Below are 17,874 nucleotides of genomic sequence, written 5' to 3' on the forward strand. Positions count from 1 at the left end.
TGCTTTTAAAGCCAATGAATGATTGAATAACATACATAAAACAATACTAATGCTGTTTACTGTTTTCTTTGATAGGTTGTTACTTATTCTGTCTGGACCAGATGCCTTGTTAATTTGAAAACATTTTATAACGTCAGATATTTCATTTTCTGAGACAGTTAATTTGTCAAAAATACTCTTAGTGCGTTGATTGAAATATGGTAATTCTTCCCGTTCTTCTGTTAGGGTAGATATGGATTGGAAATATTCATTTAATCTCTCTGATTTTTCTAAATAGGAAAATATAGTGGGACAGTAATCGGTATCTTGTTTCCTTAACGGGGGGATGCTCGTAGATGTTCCAGAGATTTTGACGACATATCTTAGTAATTTCCAATATGATTGTTTATTTACTATATATAGTTCCGAAAGAAATTCATCGATGTTAGAATAGAACTTTTCTTTCGCATAACTTTTCATGTTGTTGACTTTATTGCGTTTTTTTTTGTATGCTATAATATCTGTCTCCTTATTACTCCTTTTTGATTTCTTTCGTAACCTATTACGTATCCTACACTCCTTTCTTAAATGTGAATCAAACCATGGTTTGTCATTTGGTCGAATAGTGACAATTTTAGATGGAATACATTGTGTTACAAAATCATTCAATCTTTCATACAACACTTCACACATATCATCAACATTTGTACATTCATTAAATAATACAGACCAATTGGTAGTGTTTATGAGATCATTCAATTTAACAAAGTCACCTTTGTTATAACATAAAACCTTGCATTTATAAGCTATCTTGGTGCATATCTGTGTGTCCATTTCCATATAAGTACCTCTGTGATCAGATATTGTACTATCGAAGTCGATCACACCACTGACCTTTACATCAACATCTTCACTAACAATGATTGGATCTAAAAGTGTGCTAGATTTAGAAGTGACTCTGGTGGGCTCATCAATTACATTCCTTAAATTTTTTCTGTGTAAAATTTCGTTTATGTAATTTTTCCTGTTAGATAATAAATTTTCATTTAAATCACCGACAATCACCATTTTACTAGATATATCCAATGCACCCTCGATAGAAGTATCTAACCGACTCCAAAACTGTATAGAATTGTGTTCTGGTCTGTAAACAGCACAGAGTAATAAAGGCCCTTGAGGAAGAAATATTTTTATCCATATACTTTCATCAGTAATATTTTCTAGTTCGTGCATTCTCTTGTATGTTAAACACTTAGTGATGTATATCATAACCCCTCCCCCAAAAGCATTTCTATCTTTCCGTAATGGATTATGAAATGATTGCCACTGTAAAGTTTCATTACCTACAGATTCATCCAGATGTGTTTCAGTGAAACAAACTACATCATATTCAGACAAATATTCTGCAAGATACCTTTGCTTATTACGGACACTCCTGGTGTTTAAATGGAAGATCAACAATGAGTGGTCAAGATTAGTTACATCACCGGTCAGTGGGCCAGGATTAAGTTCAACGTCCCCTGCAAGCTGTATTAATAATAGGAGTACGAGAATTACATTTACATTGCCGAGATAAGCCTGCAGAACACAAAGGCACAGTCGAGTGTTACAAGCTTTAACTTCTAGTGATAAAATATAATGCATTATGTCCAGCTCGTTCAAAAGAAACTTTGTGATGGAAGATTTGCAGATAAACAATTAACACAACCTGTTAGAAGACTTTACAACACAGTCGAACACCCCGATCGCAACGCGATACTGAGATATATCGTTACCCATATATCAGTTTTAGTCTGGGAACAATCGTACTTTTCTTCTGGGTTAACGATCGGGGAATGTTAGGACGCTGTGACAATATGCTGAGTGAGGAATCTGCGTGTACATAGCATGGCAATACAAGAATGGATTGTATATATATTGGATTTTTCATTTTCTGGGAATATAAGAGGAGAGTGAGATTCAGGGATATGGATAAAACAGGAAGTAAATGGAAAGCTAAGGATAAGGTAAGACAATATACAGATAGTATGTACAACATGACTAACATTGTCAGCCCAGGCGAAGTAATGTATGTGTTGTGTTATCATAAATATACATATACAGTATATACTGTGTTTAATACTCACTAATACGTTCCTTGGAGTAATAAAGAAATCCTTACACATACATCCTTTGAAATGGCATATATAAATCCACATACACTTTCGTCCCTTGCGATATCACAAGTTTATTCTTGACACCTAATGTTTTTACACAAAGCAGTTTTTGCATCTTTAGTTCTTTTGGCGGTATCTGTCCAAATCAGCATCACGCTGTATGTGGCGGATCTTCCCTTCTGGTTGGTCTCTGGTGTAGATTCTCCCATCAAATGTCCATGTGCCATCAAACCTTCCTTGTTTCTTTAATTCTCTGGCAGATTTGTACAGCAAGCTCCTGCGTTGAGTTAGGTCCTCATTGATGTACACCGAATCCATCTGTCCTCGAAGTTTTCTTCTGTTCATTATCACCTGGTTCCTGTCCCAGTAGCTCACAAATTTAACGATGATCGGGAACTGGTCTGACATAAACCGGAAGTTGATGGTTTAGGCAGGTGGCAAAGAGATCTTGATGCGGTGTGTCCAATAACGTGGTTATCCAAGCAAAGATTTTGGGATGTAAGGTCCATTCCGTTGCCACTATTCTCCCCGGCGGGAAAAGCTCACGGCAAGGATGTTCAGCTTCCTGGGAATATGTCTCGCTTCTATCCAGCAACTGATGGAGTCTACCAAGGCAAACAATCATGTAGTCTCCATCATCAGAGAACTGGATCTGATTCCTCCTTGTTTCTGAATGTAGGCCACTACTGTGATGTTGTCCGTGGCTATGAGGATGGACGAATGGAAGAGACATATTTCCCTTGCCAGGATGGCGTAATAAATGGCCTTCATTTCCCTGCATTTTATATGTAGGATCCTCTCTCCAGTTTTCCACGATCCTTGTACCGTGAGATAGTCCATAGGGACTCCCCATCCCGAATAGGACACATCTGAAAATAGATGGAGTTCAGGCGTCGTAGTGTCAGAGGAATGTCGCTCATCACATGATCTCTGTTAGTCCACCAATGCAGGTCCCATAATAAGTAGGGAGGTAACTGAGTCTTAGTGGTTGTAGTGAGTTGATCCATGTCTGTAAAGGATGTAACATCAACCTTCCTCTGAAGGTCATAACCTGTTAAGACGTTAGGTTGCCTAGAAGAGACATTCACCACCTCAGTGACCTGCTGGGTTGAATTGATAGGGATTGAATCATCACAACAGTCTTGACGAATCGATCCTCTGGTGGACATAGATATCCTTTGTTAAGTTGGAAACGTGCTCCGATGTATACGATGTCTTGATCCGGAGTGGTCTCGGACTTGGAGGGATTGACTAAGAAGCCAAGATAGGTCATAACCTGAACCAGAAATAGCATGTTCTGGTGTAACTGAGCTTCTCCTTGGTCTGCTGCCAGGAATCGTCCAGGTACCCAAGCATTTGTATTAGCTGGAGGTGGGAAAACTTGATGACTTGCGCTGTAATCCTAGTTAACATCTAAGGGACTATTGATATCCCCAGTGGTAAGACCTGGAACTCATAGTGTCCACCATTGATTAGGTCGAGACTGAAGAGCCAATCTCCTGTCCTCAAAGTTGACCACAACTTCCGTACGGATTCCATTTGGAACTTTGGAGGAGGTACCAGGCATGATTTGTTGAGGAACTTTAGTCTATCATCATCCTCATGTCGGGCAAATTTTTCTTCGGAACTAAGAATACAGTGCAGAATGAAGCTGCAAAGTGTGGTCGTTGCAGTTGATGGTGAACAAGCGGTTGAAGTGACGCTCCCGTAACAGTCTGCTGGCTACTGTCGGATCCATGCGGTGACCGTACGGTGTCTTAGATGAGGAAGATGGCTTTGTGGTACCCCCACGGGACAGTAGATACAATTCACACTTGTGGACTTAATACACTGTGGTCGGCAAATAGGGCACGCTGGGTGTGGGTCCCTCACCAATTTGATCTTTTGCCACAGACTTGCATATTGCAAGGCTTTACATGCCCCTTGCAGAGTGTACACTGCAAAGCAGCGTAGACAATACGGAAGTCACACACGACCGTGAACTGATACATGGCTGACATGAAACAAATTACACACATGCCGAGCTCAAATGACAAATTTAGGAAGTGATAAGCAAATACCACATGCAAGACATATAATAAAAATATAGTACATTCAAATCTGTACAAAGGATAAACTGGGTGAGAGCTTCTCATGACAGGACTTGTCTCTGTGCGCGAAAAACAACAAGAGTGTCGTGTGCACCTTGGTTCACATGTTCGCGAATGTTTTTTGCAGATGTTTCCTCTCTGAGAATAATCTGCTGGGCTTATGTTTCAGTTCTACAGCACGAGATTGCATTATATGTAAAGTTAAAAACAGGACAATGTAATGGCCATAAAATCAGATTTGAACCTCTTGAAGCAACCGAGATGTTATCTATCAGAGGAATAATATTTGAAGTTTCAGCTTCATTGGTCCACTGGTTTCTAAGGAGACTATGTTTTTGTCGGAAGCCGAACGCTGCAAGGTGGAGGCAAGACAAACAGCCCATGACATAAACTCACTTCACTTTCAGTGAGGTCAGCTGAAAATGCATCTCATACATAAGGACTGTCAAGTAAACCTTCTGGCCGAGTACTTGGTGCTCATAAAGATTACTTACAGCTTGGTCTAAATGTTGGTCAGTGGGTGCTAAGACTGCAAATATGGTACTTGTAATGTGTCATACAATAGGTAGATACATCTCACAACAGATAATGTACATGGTCATATTTATAAAATAGACATTAACATATTATATTTTGCATGACATCTTACACACAGCTAAGGTCCAGTTTACCTTAAAGCATAGGGACCAAAAAGACATGGGTCACAAAAACAAAGCTTTTTGACAGTGACCAAGTTGGGATTATCACTGCCTTGAACAGTATTTCAGTTACATTGCAGCCTGTCAACACAATGTGGGAAGAAAGACCAAAAGTGATACAGGTCATGGACATTAAATAAAATATATTTGTTGAATGACTCGAGGCAGGAAACTAGATGTTTGACAGGAATGATGGATGTATGGTCTACTCACAGGTTGTAGTGGACATCAGCCATGTTGCCTCTGTATCTAAGGGCATTACGATATGCCTCCTCAGCATCTGATGTCCGGCCCTGCTCGTTCCAAACATTGGCCAAGTTTCCCCAGGCTGTGACAGGACAAAGAACTACCCATAGTTGCATTCATTCACAAGTACCAATCCTTGTTTTTATACAATAGATATTTGCATTAATGTAATTCTGTTAGTGAAAAATAATCCAAATTGTAGTGCTATATGAAGAAACTGACATCATGTTATGGCTGGAAAAGCAATTCTATGAGGAGTCTGATTGTGACACCTCTGTAATATTCCTTATTTATAAAAATACACACGTACAAGTGAAACATACATGGCAGTATATATATATATATATATATATATATATATATATATATATATATATATATATATATCATAAATAGTAAGCAGATAGATAGCTCGGATAAATTGTCCTATCATCAACCCAGTCAGTGTAACAAATTACTTCAACGTGTTGTTTAACCTGGAATTGCTGAGTCTGAGGAAATGCATGAAATGCAAGTGGGAGTGTGCAGTGACTGCAGTCATGTATGCAGCATGAAATGTGTCAGAATTGTACACATATGTACAGTGCAGAATGAAGCAGATTATGCAACATACCAGCGATAACTCACGCCACAGGAAGCAACAGCATTTCCCAAATGTATGTATGCAAGAAACGCATCATCTGACATCCATATGACCAACATTTGAAATGTACATATCATTTGGCAGCCAATTTGCTTATATAACGCAGGTCATGAAACATAAGAGCATACAAGTGATTATGAACATATCTGACAGAGGTGTGTGATTATGGTCATCGTTTTCATGTATTGTCTGAGGTGAGAAATAATCATAAATGTTGCTCTTAGCAGACAAAGATTTCATTACAATTGAAATCTTGAATGACAAGGTTTAGATATATCCTATGTTTCATATGGTCCAAAATGTTTGGTCAAAGGTAAATGGAAGAGTACCATATTGTGAAAGTAGTATAGGTAATGATGGTTCTGGCTTACTTGCACTGGAGCCAGATTCATATACCTATACCACCACTACAATATGAAACATCAATATTAATTAATAATGAATCAAATTTACTATAGCCCATGAGGATATTGGAAAGGTATAGGAGCAATAAAAAAATTAGCCACTGTGGCTAAGGTATCTAAAGATGTGGCCAAGGATTGGCTAAAGAAACAAGCGATGTGGCAAATATATTTACCGGCACCGCGTTATATACCGAGGAAGAAGTTTGATATTTTTACAACGAATGAAGTTCATCAGGCTGACCTCTTGTTTCTTCCCCATGATAAGGTAAGACGCAAAACGTATAAATACGTATTAACCGTAGTGGATGTGGCTAGTCGATACAAAGAGGCTGAACCATTAACTTCGAAAGATTCAACAGAAGTAGCTGCACTGAGTAGCATATATAAACGCGGACCACTAAAATGGCCTAAGCTATTTCAAGTAGATCCTGGTCGCGAATTTTTGGGATCAATAACTAAACTGTTAACAAAGCATGATGTCGAAATCAGGCGTGGTGAAAAAGAGGCCCACCGTAGTCAAGCTATTGTTGAAAGATTTAACCGGACATTAGCGGAACGTTTGTTTGGCTATCAGTATGGGATCGAAATATAATCGGAACTATTAAGATCAACCGAATGGGTGACACAATTATCAGCTGTTGTATCAGCGCTGAATAATGAAGAAACAAGATTAATCGGGAAGAAACAATCAGATGCAATTAAAATTAAATCTGTGACTTCCGAATCTTCAGCACCGAGGAGAGGCAAAGAACAAAAACTTCCGGATAGAGTAAGCGTAAGATATTTATACCAGCCCGGTGAACTCGAAGGAGGCCAATGTCGCGCAACCGATCCTATTTGGTCCCTTAAGATATATAACATTAGTCGATTGCTTATGAAAGAAGGAGAGCCTATTCTTTATTATCTTAAAGATGGACAGGGCAGGGCATTTGTACGAGAAGAGTTGCTCATAGTTCCCTAAGATACAGTATTACCACCATATTAAGCATAGGTAGTTATACCATCATTTTCAATCCAACTCTTTGTATCTAGGGGGCATAATGATGTCTTGTTCATTCTTAATCCATATATCCTGTGATTGACACTTCTTAAAGTGTTCATCTCGTGTTTGAATGTTCTGCCGTTGAATAATGCTTTTCTATACTGTTCGTGTTTAATATGCTTTTTTACCACATACTTCTTAACATCCTTAGCTTTTCTTATCTCTCCATTATCGGACTTCTTTATAGAATACATCTTAGGCCTTAATCCGACACTCCGCTATATGGGTCCCAGCACATTCATCCTTCATCTTACCTAACACCTTTTTATTTACTACGCTGTGCAGTGGATTATCTTTTGGGTAATCGCTCGTGTCATACATATCTTTTTTTCTGCCATATCTTTATACACATCCTCGGTTTGTATTTCCATCAACAATGAATCAGTTCCAGTATATAACACCTCACACCTGTCACCGTACTGCTTCTTAAGTTCGTTGTAATAAAAGTCATACATTCAGTGTTTTGACAAGTCAAGAATACTCATACCAATGTACACTGGTCTATTGAATTTTATATTACTCTTCTGCATATGCAACGTGGCTAAGTCGTTATCGAATATCTTGCTTTTGTTAAAAGACGGACTGGCTATAAGTTTCCTGAGTCTTTCTTCCTCATTAGACCAGACTAATTTAACATCAACACGCTTCCTTAGATTCTCCACAGTTTTACCAAATACTGAGTTATTCATGAGCTTATATAGATTCTTTTCAAAATCGCTGGTAGCTATCTTTCTTAAATCTGTGTTCAACCTTATATAGGGCTCCATCCAAGGGCTTTGATCAAACTTTAGAACTCTGTGTATTTTCTTTAGTTTCATACCTAACGATAGATATAACTGGAGATTTCTGTAGTGAACTATATATTTTGTCTTATCCATCAAATTTGGTACGAGTTTTTCTACGTTAGCTAACCTTGTATTACCCATCAAGGAGTGTTGATATTCCAACATTCAATCTTTATTCACCATTAATCTTTCAGGAGCTAGTGGATAACTGTTATGATCTTTATGTAACAAATTTGGATATTCCAAGTCAACTTCTAGTATGTACCCTTTATCAGAATCTGAGGGGATATCATTCACTTCGATATCATTCACACCGACCCACTCAAAACCACCCGTGTGTAAAGGTTGACTCTTAGCCCATCCGTACAAATTCTTGGCGTCGAGATATAATATATGTGTGTCGGGTTTACTCGAATCATATCCTTCCACTAATCTATCATTAGCCTTAGAATACCTTTTCGCTACCATCGGGACTGGAATAGTACCATGACGGGTCGAAGCCATATTGTTTTAAACATGTCTTTCTAAATATCTCGAATATATCAACGAGTAAGAGTACATCGTTTTTTAAGTACAGATCGTGATAATCGCCTAAATTCTTACAACCTAATTTACCCCACACCGTCAGAGCATGTTCATAATCGGCATCGGTTATTTTAGATTCTGTTAAGTTACTATAGAATGATTCAAGGGGTGGTAATTTAGTTTCGTTGAATCTAGACCAATCATCCATATATTCGTAAGGATATACACCTTTTCTCAACAACAAATGACAACTACGATCAGTATATTGATTTGTTATAGAAAAGTCATCGGGATTGTTCGCATTAGCTAAATTGTCCAGGGTAGATAACAGAAACTGAGTCTATGAATTTAAGCCCATTACTTTACTTTATTCTGGCTTTCCCATCCTTGTCCGTATGTATAGTTTTAGTCAACGAGAATTATATATATTTTTCCATATTATTAGGAATAATAATATTGTTTGAGAATTCATTTTTAGTTTCAAGTTACACTCGTTATGTGCGGCTCCCCGATAATTACCCGTGTCGTGGCAATGATCTCTTACGGAATCCCCATTCAGGGGTTTATTACAAACATGACAACTCCTGAACTTCTTATAGACCCTCCAATCATCCCTCGTCACACACATGGGGTTCTTATGCAATAAATTTTCCCTGATTATTCTCTCTTCATTTTGTAGATATTCTAGGAACTTTCCCGCTGCATCGAGACCTCTGTGAATCACGGGCGGGTTTGTTTTCCCATCATACCAGGGATTGACTTAGCCCGCGATTCCGCGATATTCTCGCATTGTTGTCGTAGATATCGCATCAACATTCAATCAGCGCGATTGAAAATCGCGAAGAGCTTTCAATAGTTTTATCTGCATTAACACTCTCATTTTCACCAACAAAAATCTAAAATGTTGTATTGGTTGAATAAATTTACCTACGGTACCTAAAAATATCAATACAAAACTTACACGCTTGTTTATTCCATCGTCAAATGTTGTCACTCGCAACATTGCATGCTACATTTGTATCTCTTAATACTGTGCATAACCGATTCCTATATCACTGCATGGAGCTTTGCATCAGCTGACAATGGCGGAGTGCGCAACATTTGTTTTATCCCCGATTGGCAAACAAGTGATTGTTTTTACAAACTAAACACTTTGGTAGCGTACAAAAATGTTATTCCGTGATCTACAAATCCAAGTCATTAAACATATTTTTTTAAGACTTAAATCCTAGCAGAAATCAAAGACGTTGAATTACATGTATGTGCGTCCAAGCAGAAATTAAGAGAGAAAAAGTCAATCACGGGTAAAGTTTCAAAACATGAGCAAATTTCAATTTTGGAATGACAGCAAAACAAAAACTAAATGAATATATATACAACTCTTTCTCCATAATAATCTACAAATTGTGGATCAGAAACGATCGTGATTTAGATGAGATTCGCCTAGCCAGTGACGGCACCAGTGGAAGAGCTTTCATGAACGTACCTCGTGCAAGAATGGCCACCGTGCGTGAATTACAAATTTTGAACTATTTCTAGTGGCCCACGTTTGCTTCAAAATTTGTCCATAAAAATTTAAAACTGTGACTTAATCATTCAAATGTAAGTCTTAAACATTGTTAAAGTCAACAGTCTTTTCAACTTCCGGTTACTCGTAAACATTTTCTGGCTGCTGCACATGGCAAACACGCCGTCTTCTGTGTGAAATAAATGACTTAATTGTTGCTAATTAAAAAAGAGGGTGAACCTGGAGCAATAGTTGTTGTATAATGAACTGATTAATTGATTAATTAATTGAAAAGTGCATATTGATAAGATTTCATTTGATACGATCAGAGACCAGGCCTCTGATATGGAACACACTTCAGACGGAAATAAGACAGCGAAATTGATGAAAGCACTGCAATGTAAATAATATATTTTTTGCCAACAAACTGTAATACCATTCATGTCATCACTCTAAATATATTGAATTACGATCTAAACACACATTGTCGAAATTTGATAACTGCAGATTGTTGTCTCCTGCATGCCAACGACATGAACAGCTGATGGTGGTAAACATGCCTCCTAAACGTTCTATAATTGTCCTCGCGAATAATTCCCCATCAAGTCAACAATGAACAGAAATACATAAATATTAGTGTAATTTATTCTTAAGTAGAACAGATGTGTAAGTTGAATGTAAATTTTTGTTAATACGAATGATAATATTTTTAAATAGAATCTACATGTATTCGCAGTGGAATAATTAATGTTCGAAAATAGGATATATCTATATAATCTAGTAATATTACTTGCAACATTATTTGAGTCACAAGTACCAAAAATCAAATACAGTTTTCACACTGTGTGAATATGAAATATCTCTGAAAATTAGCAAAATCTCATCACACGCCAAAAAATCTCATTGCTTTTGGACCAGGGGAGATTTTCTCTCATAGGTAAAAATTTCCAGGATAATCCCTGTCATACCTTACAACTATATATCCAAACCCACAAGGAATATGTTCTTTAGTTTTGTACGTAAAACTACTATCAGTATTGCGTTCAGTATTTTCTATAGGTTTGATAAGCGCTTCGAAGTCAGCGTAAATTACGTACGGTACTGGCATTTGATTACAATAATGTTCAAATTTTAATATATTTTTTCCCTCTTTAGGCATATCGATCCTGATAGTGGTCTGTCCAACACCTCTGCAGTCTTCTTTATGCGCTTCTAATAGATCTTGTCTGCTGTACCCATGCTGGCATCTTTCGCAGAAATATTTCTTTCTAGCATGTTTTGTTTGATCGTATAATAGCCTGCATTTCTTTATCCACGTATAATGATATTTACCATCTTTTTCGATCAGAAATGAATTGATTCTGGGAATATATTCCGGAGCGGAGCTTATCCTGTGTACAACAATTCCTTTACAAGAATGTCCGAAAACATTTATAGCTAAATTATTTTGCTTTTCTGCAATATCAATTTGTGAGATTGGTGTAGGTTCGTCTATACCATCGAGGTTTAGTCCATCATTTTGGGGATACAGTGCCGTGCCAGTTATATTCGTACGATCCATAACGGTTTATAACCGTCGAATATTTTACGAGCACAAAAATGTTTCGTGTAGCATCAATAATGCTCGGAACCATGTTAAATTTGACATGACGTCACGTGATGTCCTTCAAAGTGTAGTCTGCTGTTTTGATCAAAACATACGATAATCAGTGCAAACATGGGGAGAAAATCTAAGGAATTGAGTAGTGATGTGAAAAGAATAGCGTTAAAGTTAAAAGAAGAGGAGAAAAGTTATCAAGCGATTACTGACCTGTTGGGGGGTTCCCAAGTCTACTTTGGGTAGTATTTTTGCTAAAGTTCAGCGAACGGGTTCGGTAGAAAACATCCCGAGACATGCTAGACAAAGAAAGTTGTCAGACAGAGATCACACTGCCCTGTTCAGACCCGTTAAAAATAATAGACAGAGACCTTTGAAGGATATCACTGGTAATTTCAATTCTGTGAAAGACCAACCTGTCTCTAAAAGAACAATTCAAAGGGAATTACACGGAGAAGGATTTTACAGGCGCATCACGAAAAAAAAAAGATGGTTGTTAGGGGGGTGAACAGAAGAAAACATGTCTTATGGTGTCGGAGTATGCGGAAACAAACTGTCAATGATTTTTGGAAAAATGTAATCTTTACTGATGAGAGTCAGGTGGTTATTGGAAATAATAATCGTGTATACATTTGGAGAAAGAAAAATGATGCTGATCGACCCGAGTGCGTGTGTCCCCCTCGAACCAGGAAGTAGAGTTTGATGGTGTGGGGGAGTATCAGTTATCATGGTGTGGGGACTTTGGTGCGTGTAAATTGTAACATCAATACCCAGAAATACATAGAAATTGTGGACAATAATTTGTGGCCAGTAATTTGTAGACATTTTCCTGACAATAACTACATATTTCAAGACGACAATGCGCCCGTTCATAGGGCAAATATTGTGAAAAAATTCATTGCCGACAATGCCATAAACACGATGGATTGGCCAGCACAATCACCGGATTTAAATGTTATAGAAAAGGCTTTGCCAAAACTAAAGAAAAAACTACAGGACACCGTAAATGACATCACTAACCAAGATCAGCTGTTTGAAGCGATCCATATCACTTGGCAGGACATTGAGCTAGACATTATTCGTGGCCTTTATGAATCTATTCCACGCCAGATATCTAAAGTTCTGACTATGAAAGGGCATCTTCACAAGTATTAAGGTATGTAGATAATTTTTTCATTAATAAATGACGCTCTGTAAAAGCGATATGTGAACAAACGGCGGCCATTTTGGATCATACAAATACGACTAGCACGGCATTGCAGCTAGAAGGTCTATCCAGATTTTTGTCTATGGGGAACAATGCAGATCTTATCATTCTGAAACAGTCATCGCCTTTATTTTTTACATTAATTATGTTTTTTTCTTCTTATGATACGGAGGTAAATCTATGTAAGATCCACCTTTGAAAGGCATATAATTTGCTATATCTAATTATAAACTATCAATTTTAACCACACCCCAACCCGAACCTCTATTAGTCCAGCGTTCTAAAGATTCTTGTATCCTCTGAATTGATCTATCTAATGATGTGCTTATAGTATCGGATTCGGTTATAACTTCTTGATTGCTCTGGAAATAAGGTTCGGTATATTCAGTGCTATCGTCTGATTTACTTTTACTCAATGACATTTTAATCGTCAGCTGGTATTTTATACTATTTAAATAATTTAATTCCTCGTTGATTTTGCCTGATACGATGGGCTTAACATTATTAACATCCGTGTTGGAATTAATATCCATCTTTCAACCTCTTAGATATTTACCAACGCCGGCTGTGGGTACAAATTTTAACTCAACAGTGGGTTTATTTTTATCTAGTAAAGCGATCAATTCAGCTTTTCTCATTCAAGAATAACCTCTCAGCCCACTGTTTTTTGCTTGAGCTTTGAGTTCTCTAACAGTCTGGGGTTTGTTGTATTCCAATCCGAGTAAATCGATCAATTCAGCTTTTCTTATTCGAGAATATCCATGTAGACCACGTTGTTTTGCCAAAGCCTTCAACTCTCTGACAAAAACCATTGTGATTTAATGGTATATACAAAATGAATCAAATGTCTAAATGGTTGTTTTTCATATATAAATACATATTCTCCCCAACCTATTCCTCTCATTGATGTAATCTCTCTTCCTAGCGTAAATAATCTGCTTTCTGACCTTATCAGCACCGTGACTCTTACATAAACAGTAACTGCATTTGACCCCCAATCCCACATACAGAACAAACATAATTTTTAAAACCCTTTCTGATGTTATAAGAGTGGGTCCCACAGTAAATACCGACAGATGGCTTCGGACATTGAATCGATTTCCCTATGAGTGTATATTTGCACAGATTCATGGTTATACACATATCATATCATTTGTCTAAAAGGTAAATCACATGTCCACTGGTGAGTCATAGCTGTCATCGTTATGTATAGATTAGCAGTCAGCGCTATTTATAAATTAGCAGTCAGGGTTATTTATAGATTAGCAGTCAGGGTGACATAGTGTGTTTACAGGTCATAGTGGTTGATAAGACTCACCCTCACTAGGTCATGGTTTATGCGTAGTTATTGTATAACTGAAAATTACAATGACTGATAACCCAAATATTATAAATGCTATCTCGCGGTCTTTCTGAGCCTCTGACGGTGTATAAAACTGACTTATTGTTGGTCTCTGTATTGGGTCAAGTTTCTTTCCTTAAACAAGGAAGTATTCGTGCATGGCAGATTCAACATCCTTAAACGTTGAATTGAATGTCCTTGCTTATGCAGTTCTTCATAAATAAAATCTAATCTTAATATCCTATTTCTGGTCCATTGTGACTGGGCTGCTTCGAGTTGTTCTAATCCTTTAGCATTAACAATAGCTCCACCAACCATCATCGTAATTGTTGCCATGTTCAATAATATAAAATATTCATATGTTTAATAACTTCTTTATGTCTTCTGGGATAAGCCGTTGTTTGATGAGCATATCTTTTGTTGCCATAGCCAATCCAATATCAAGAATAACCATACCGATATCATAACCATTAAAATCTAGCTTGGGTGGTTTGGCTTTAGTAATCATTTTAGCTATACGGGCATAGCCAATGATCAAGCTGCTGACCACTGCTGAATGATACGTTGCGTTTACCAACATGTTACCATCTGTAACTGGAGTAGTCATGCTTTTTATAACATTATATGGGGGCTAACCTCTAATTGAACTTGTTGTTGTTTAATCAGGGGTGACGTTTTCTCTTCTCCGGTCTTATAAAATAACCATACCACTGCTATAGCAACAACTCCTAGTGCATATTTGAATTATGCATTAGTTTTCTAGCCTTCCTCGCTAACGCACCCTTCCAACAAGCTGAGATTTTTAAAGGATTCTTTGTCACTCTTGCTACTGATTTCGCAATCGCTGGTATTTCCTCATTCACTTGTTGTGATTGTGTTTCCACAATCTGTTCTGATTGTGCAATTGGGGTTATTTCCTCGTTCACTTGTTGTGATTGCGTCTCCACAATCTGTTGTGTCACTTCAGTCTCCATTATTATTAAGTGGGCACGTATGTTGAAATTGACAATACCTAGCCGTTATTAAAGCTGTGGTCACCGGAGCTGAGAACATCCCGTATCTATGTTAAAACTCACAGCTTTCTGCACTTATAGCATGTTCGATGAATGGGTCTTTCTCGAGAGATTCGCATAAATACATGCTATGTTCTGCCGGGATAGGAAGAAACGTTATAGCTACGACTGTGTATAGTTGCAACATAGCCGAACCTATTGTTTTAGTCATGGTAGCTCCCAGTCCAGACTCGTAACGCGCGTACAGTTTTTTAATTTCTTCATCGGTCATGTTATCAATTTTTTCGATGGTATAATTTTCCCCAAAATATTGGGAACATTTTTCACCGGCTACCAAAGCCGCGAGTCTTTCTCTACGTTTATTTAAAGATTTATCTACTTCAGCATGTTGATCTGGTTCTTTAAGCATTTCTTCGATGAGTTCGTCGCATTCCATAATGTAATACCTAAGCAGATTTTTAAGTCTAACATAATAAAATATGGCATATCCAATACAGCCAGTAATAATAAACTGTTGCGAAAGAATGAGGATTTCAAACCACATTATTACATAATAACCTCTAATGTTCAATTTATCGTATTTTTGCTATATTTCCTATATTGTTGCTATATTTTTCCTTAGCAGTTGCTATTTTTGCTATATTTTTCCTTAGCAGTTCCTATAATTTTGCTATTTTTCCTATAATTTTGCTATTTTTGCTTTATATTTTTGCTTAGCAGTTGCTAATTTTGCTATAATTTTGCTTAGCAGTTGCTATTTTTGCGGAGCAATTGCATAAGAAGCTGGTTGATCGGTTTTTGATATGAGTTTACAATGCTTCGTGTCCGCTAACCGCTTTCTGACTTTATCTCGTTCAGCCTTGGTATAAATAACATCATTTTTGCGTAAACATTCCTCAAATGAATCTCGGTCTTTGAAATGAAACAGGGCTACCCATTTGGTCTGCTCTCTAAGATCTTTCAGGACAGAGTTGTATTTTTGAGTAAGTACCCAAACGCTATGCTGAGTATGTCTTCTGGAGAATGCTAAATATGAGAGCATATCTTTCTTTTTGGTTAGTTCTTTCCTCGCACTGCAATCGTCTATTATGAAAAGGGTTGATTCTCCTTTGTATTTTTCTTGACATACTCGTAAACAGTCTTGTAAACGATCGCCCCGATCAACTCTGTACACCCCGGGATCATTCATTATCCATTCTCTCGATAGATATGTTTTATTAACGCTTATAGTCGGTCACAGAATAATAATACGATCGAAAACATCCCAATAATGACTTTGTAAAATATCTAGAATAAAAGCTGTTTCTCCGCAACCTGTTTGCCCACAGATGATAGTGCAGTGTGGTTCTTTAGGTAAAAGATTATTTATAGATCGCTTGCACGAATTGTCCATTCTGTATATTAAGTTGCCCGTCCATAATCACGTACAAATATATGTTTAATTTACCAGCCGCTTCCTGGTGCTTCGTTATCTGTATAATAACACCCTCGCTAGCATTTTCTATTCTCCGCCCACTGCCGTGTAGTTGGTCATCGTCCATTGTTCGCATGTCGAGCCATAGCGCATACTTCGTGGTAAGGAATTAAGCCATGGATACGTCCCCGAGAGACAGATCTTTCACGACTGCGTTAGCTTCTGGGCTTCGTTTTATAGAAGGGAGCTTTTTAATCTCATCCCACTGTTGACATGCTCGCATACCTTGACTATATAGTTGATTAGGCATGCCCTCGATAGTCAATTCTACTTTTGTAATCTTGGGATTGTAGAACGCCTCGGTACCTCTTGCAAATGCATCAGAGGGGTCCTCGAACAACATTAAAATACCCTTCAACGATCTAGCAGGAACGTTTAGATTGTTCCTGGTGATCTTTCGATGTCGAAGCAATCGATCGTACAAAATGGCTAAACTTCCGGTTTACTGGTTACCATTTAATCTGGCTAATTCAGGAGCTGTTTTCATATCGTACTCCAGTGAGATATTTTCAATAGAATAGCTACTAGGATCTTCAGTAGCTTTGATTACTCTGCTGTAGCCATTAAAAGTGAGTTCGTATTCTAACCTATCACCTAGGGATGCTTGATAAAAGGGTATGTGACTATCTAATAATTCAAAGTCTAGCGGAATATAGAATCGGTTACCTAATGCATCAGCAACGGCCTTATCTCCTACGACGGTATTATCGCCACTATCACCACCAACACACAGTCTCAATGTCTCAGCTGATTTTCTTAACAATCGCACAACCTATGTTCTGAACGAGCTCTCTGCCAGCGTCGGCGGAATTCAAACTAATTGTAAATGATAGTCGTGCAGTTCCTGGAACTAACACATCATGTGCGCCGAGATTATGAAAGCGAAGCAGAAGCATTTGATTCTGATCAATGGTACTCGTGTTATTAGTTATAGTTACAGACTGACGAATTTCTTTGACCCCTAATGGATCCCGAAGTCTACCTTGTGGGTTTAACTTGCATCCTTATTGCAAAGACATTGTTATATTGAAATTATGTAACCTTATGTTTAACATAAAAATGGATGATATTAATCAAGATATCATAACTGATACTAGTACAATCGAAGAGGGTACTGATGAAACCAGCTTTGGTGGCATGAATCCTAACGATGAACTTTTGCAATC

The 17,874-nt window shown here is 37.6% G+C and overlaps 1 protein-coding gene across 2 annotated transcripts in view; it reads right to left on the reverse strand.

Annotated features, from left to right (window-relative positions):
- LOC139475942 (protein O-mannosyl-transferase TMTC2-like) overlaps nucleotides 1–17,874 on the reverse strand; it is a 555,954-nt gene that overhangs the window by 398,695 nt on the left and 139,385 nt on the right. For both annotated transcript variants that reach the window (XR_011654036.1, XM_071259155.1), the window contains exon 4: nucleotides 5,137–5,251. Coding sequence is in view for 1 of the 2 variants with exons in the window: in XM_071259155.1 (XP_071115256.1) it covers nucleotides 5,137–5,251 (115 nt within the window). In the remaining variant the exon portion in view is untranslated. The remainder of the gene's footprint in view (nucleotides 1–5,136; nucleotides 5,252–17,874) is intronic.

This window comes from Haliotis cracherodii, unplaced genomic scaffold (assembly GCF_022045235.1).
Source record: "Haliotis cracherodii isolate W230 unplaced genomic scaffold, xgHalCrac1.p SCAF_3, whole genome shotgun sequence".
NCBI classification, from domain to species: Eukaryota; Metazoa; Mollusca; class Gastropoda; order Lepetellida; family Haliotidae; genus Haliotis; species Haliotis cracherodii.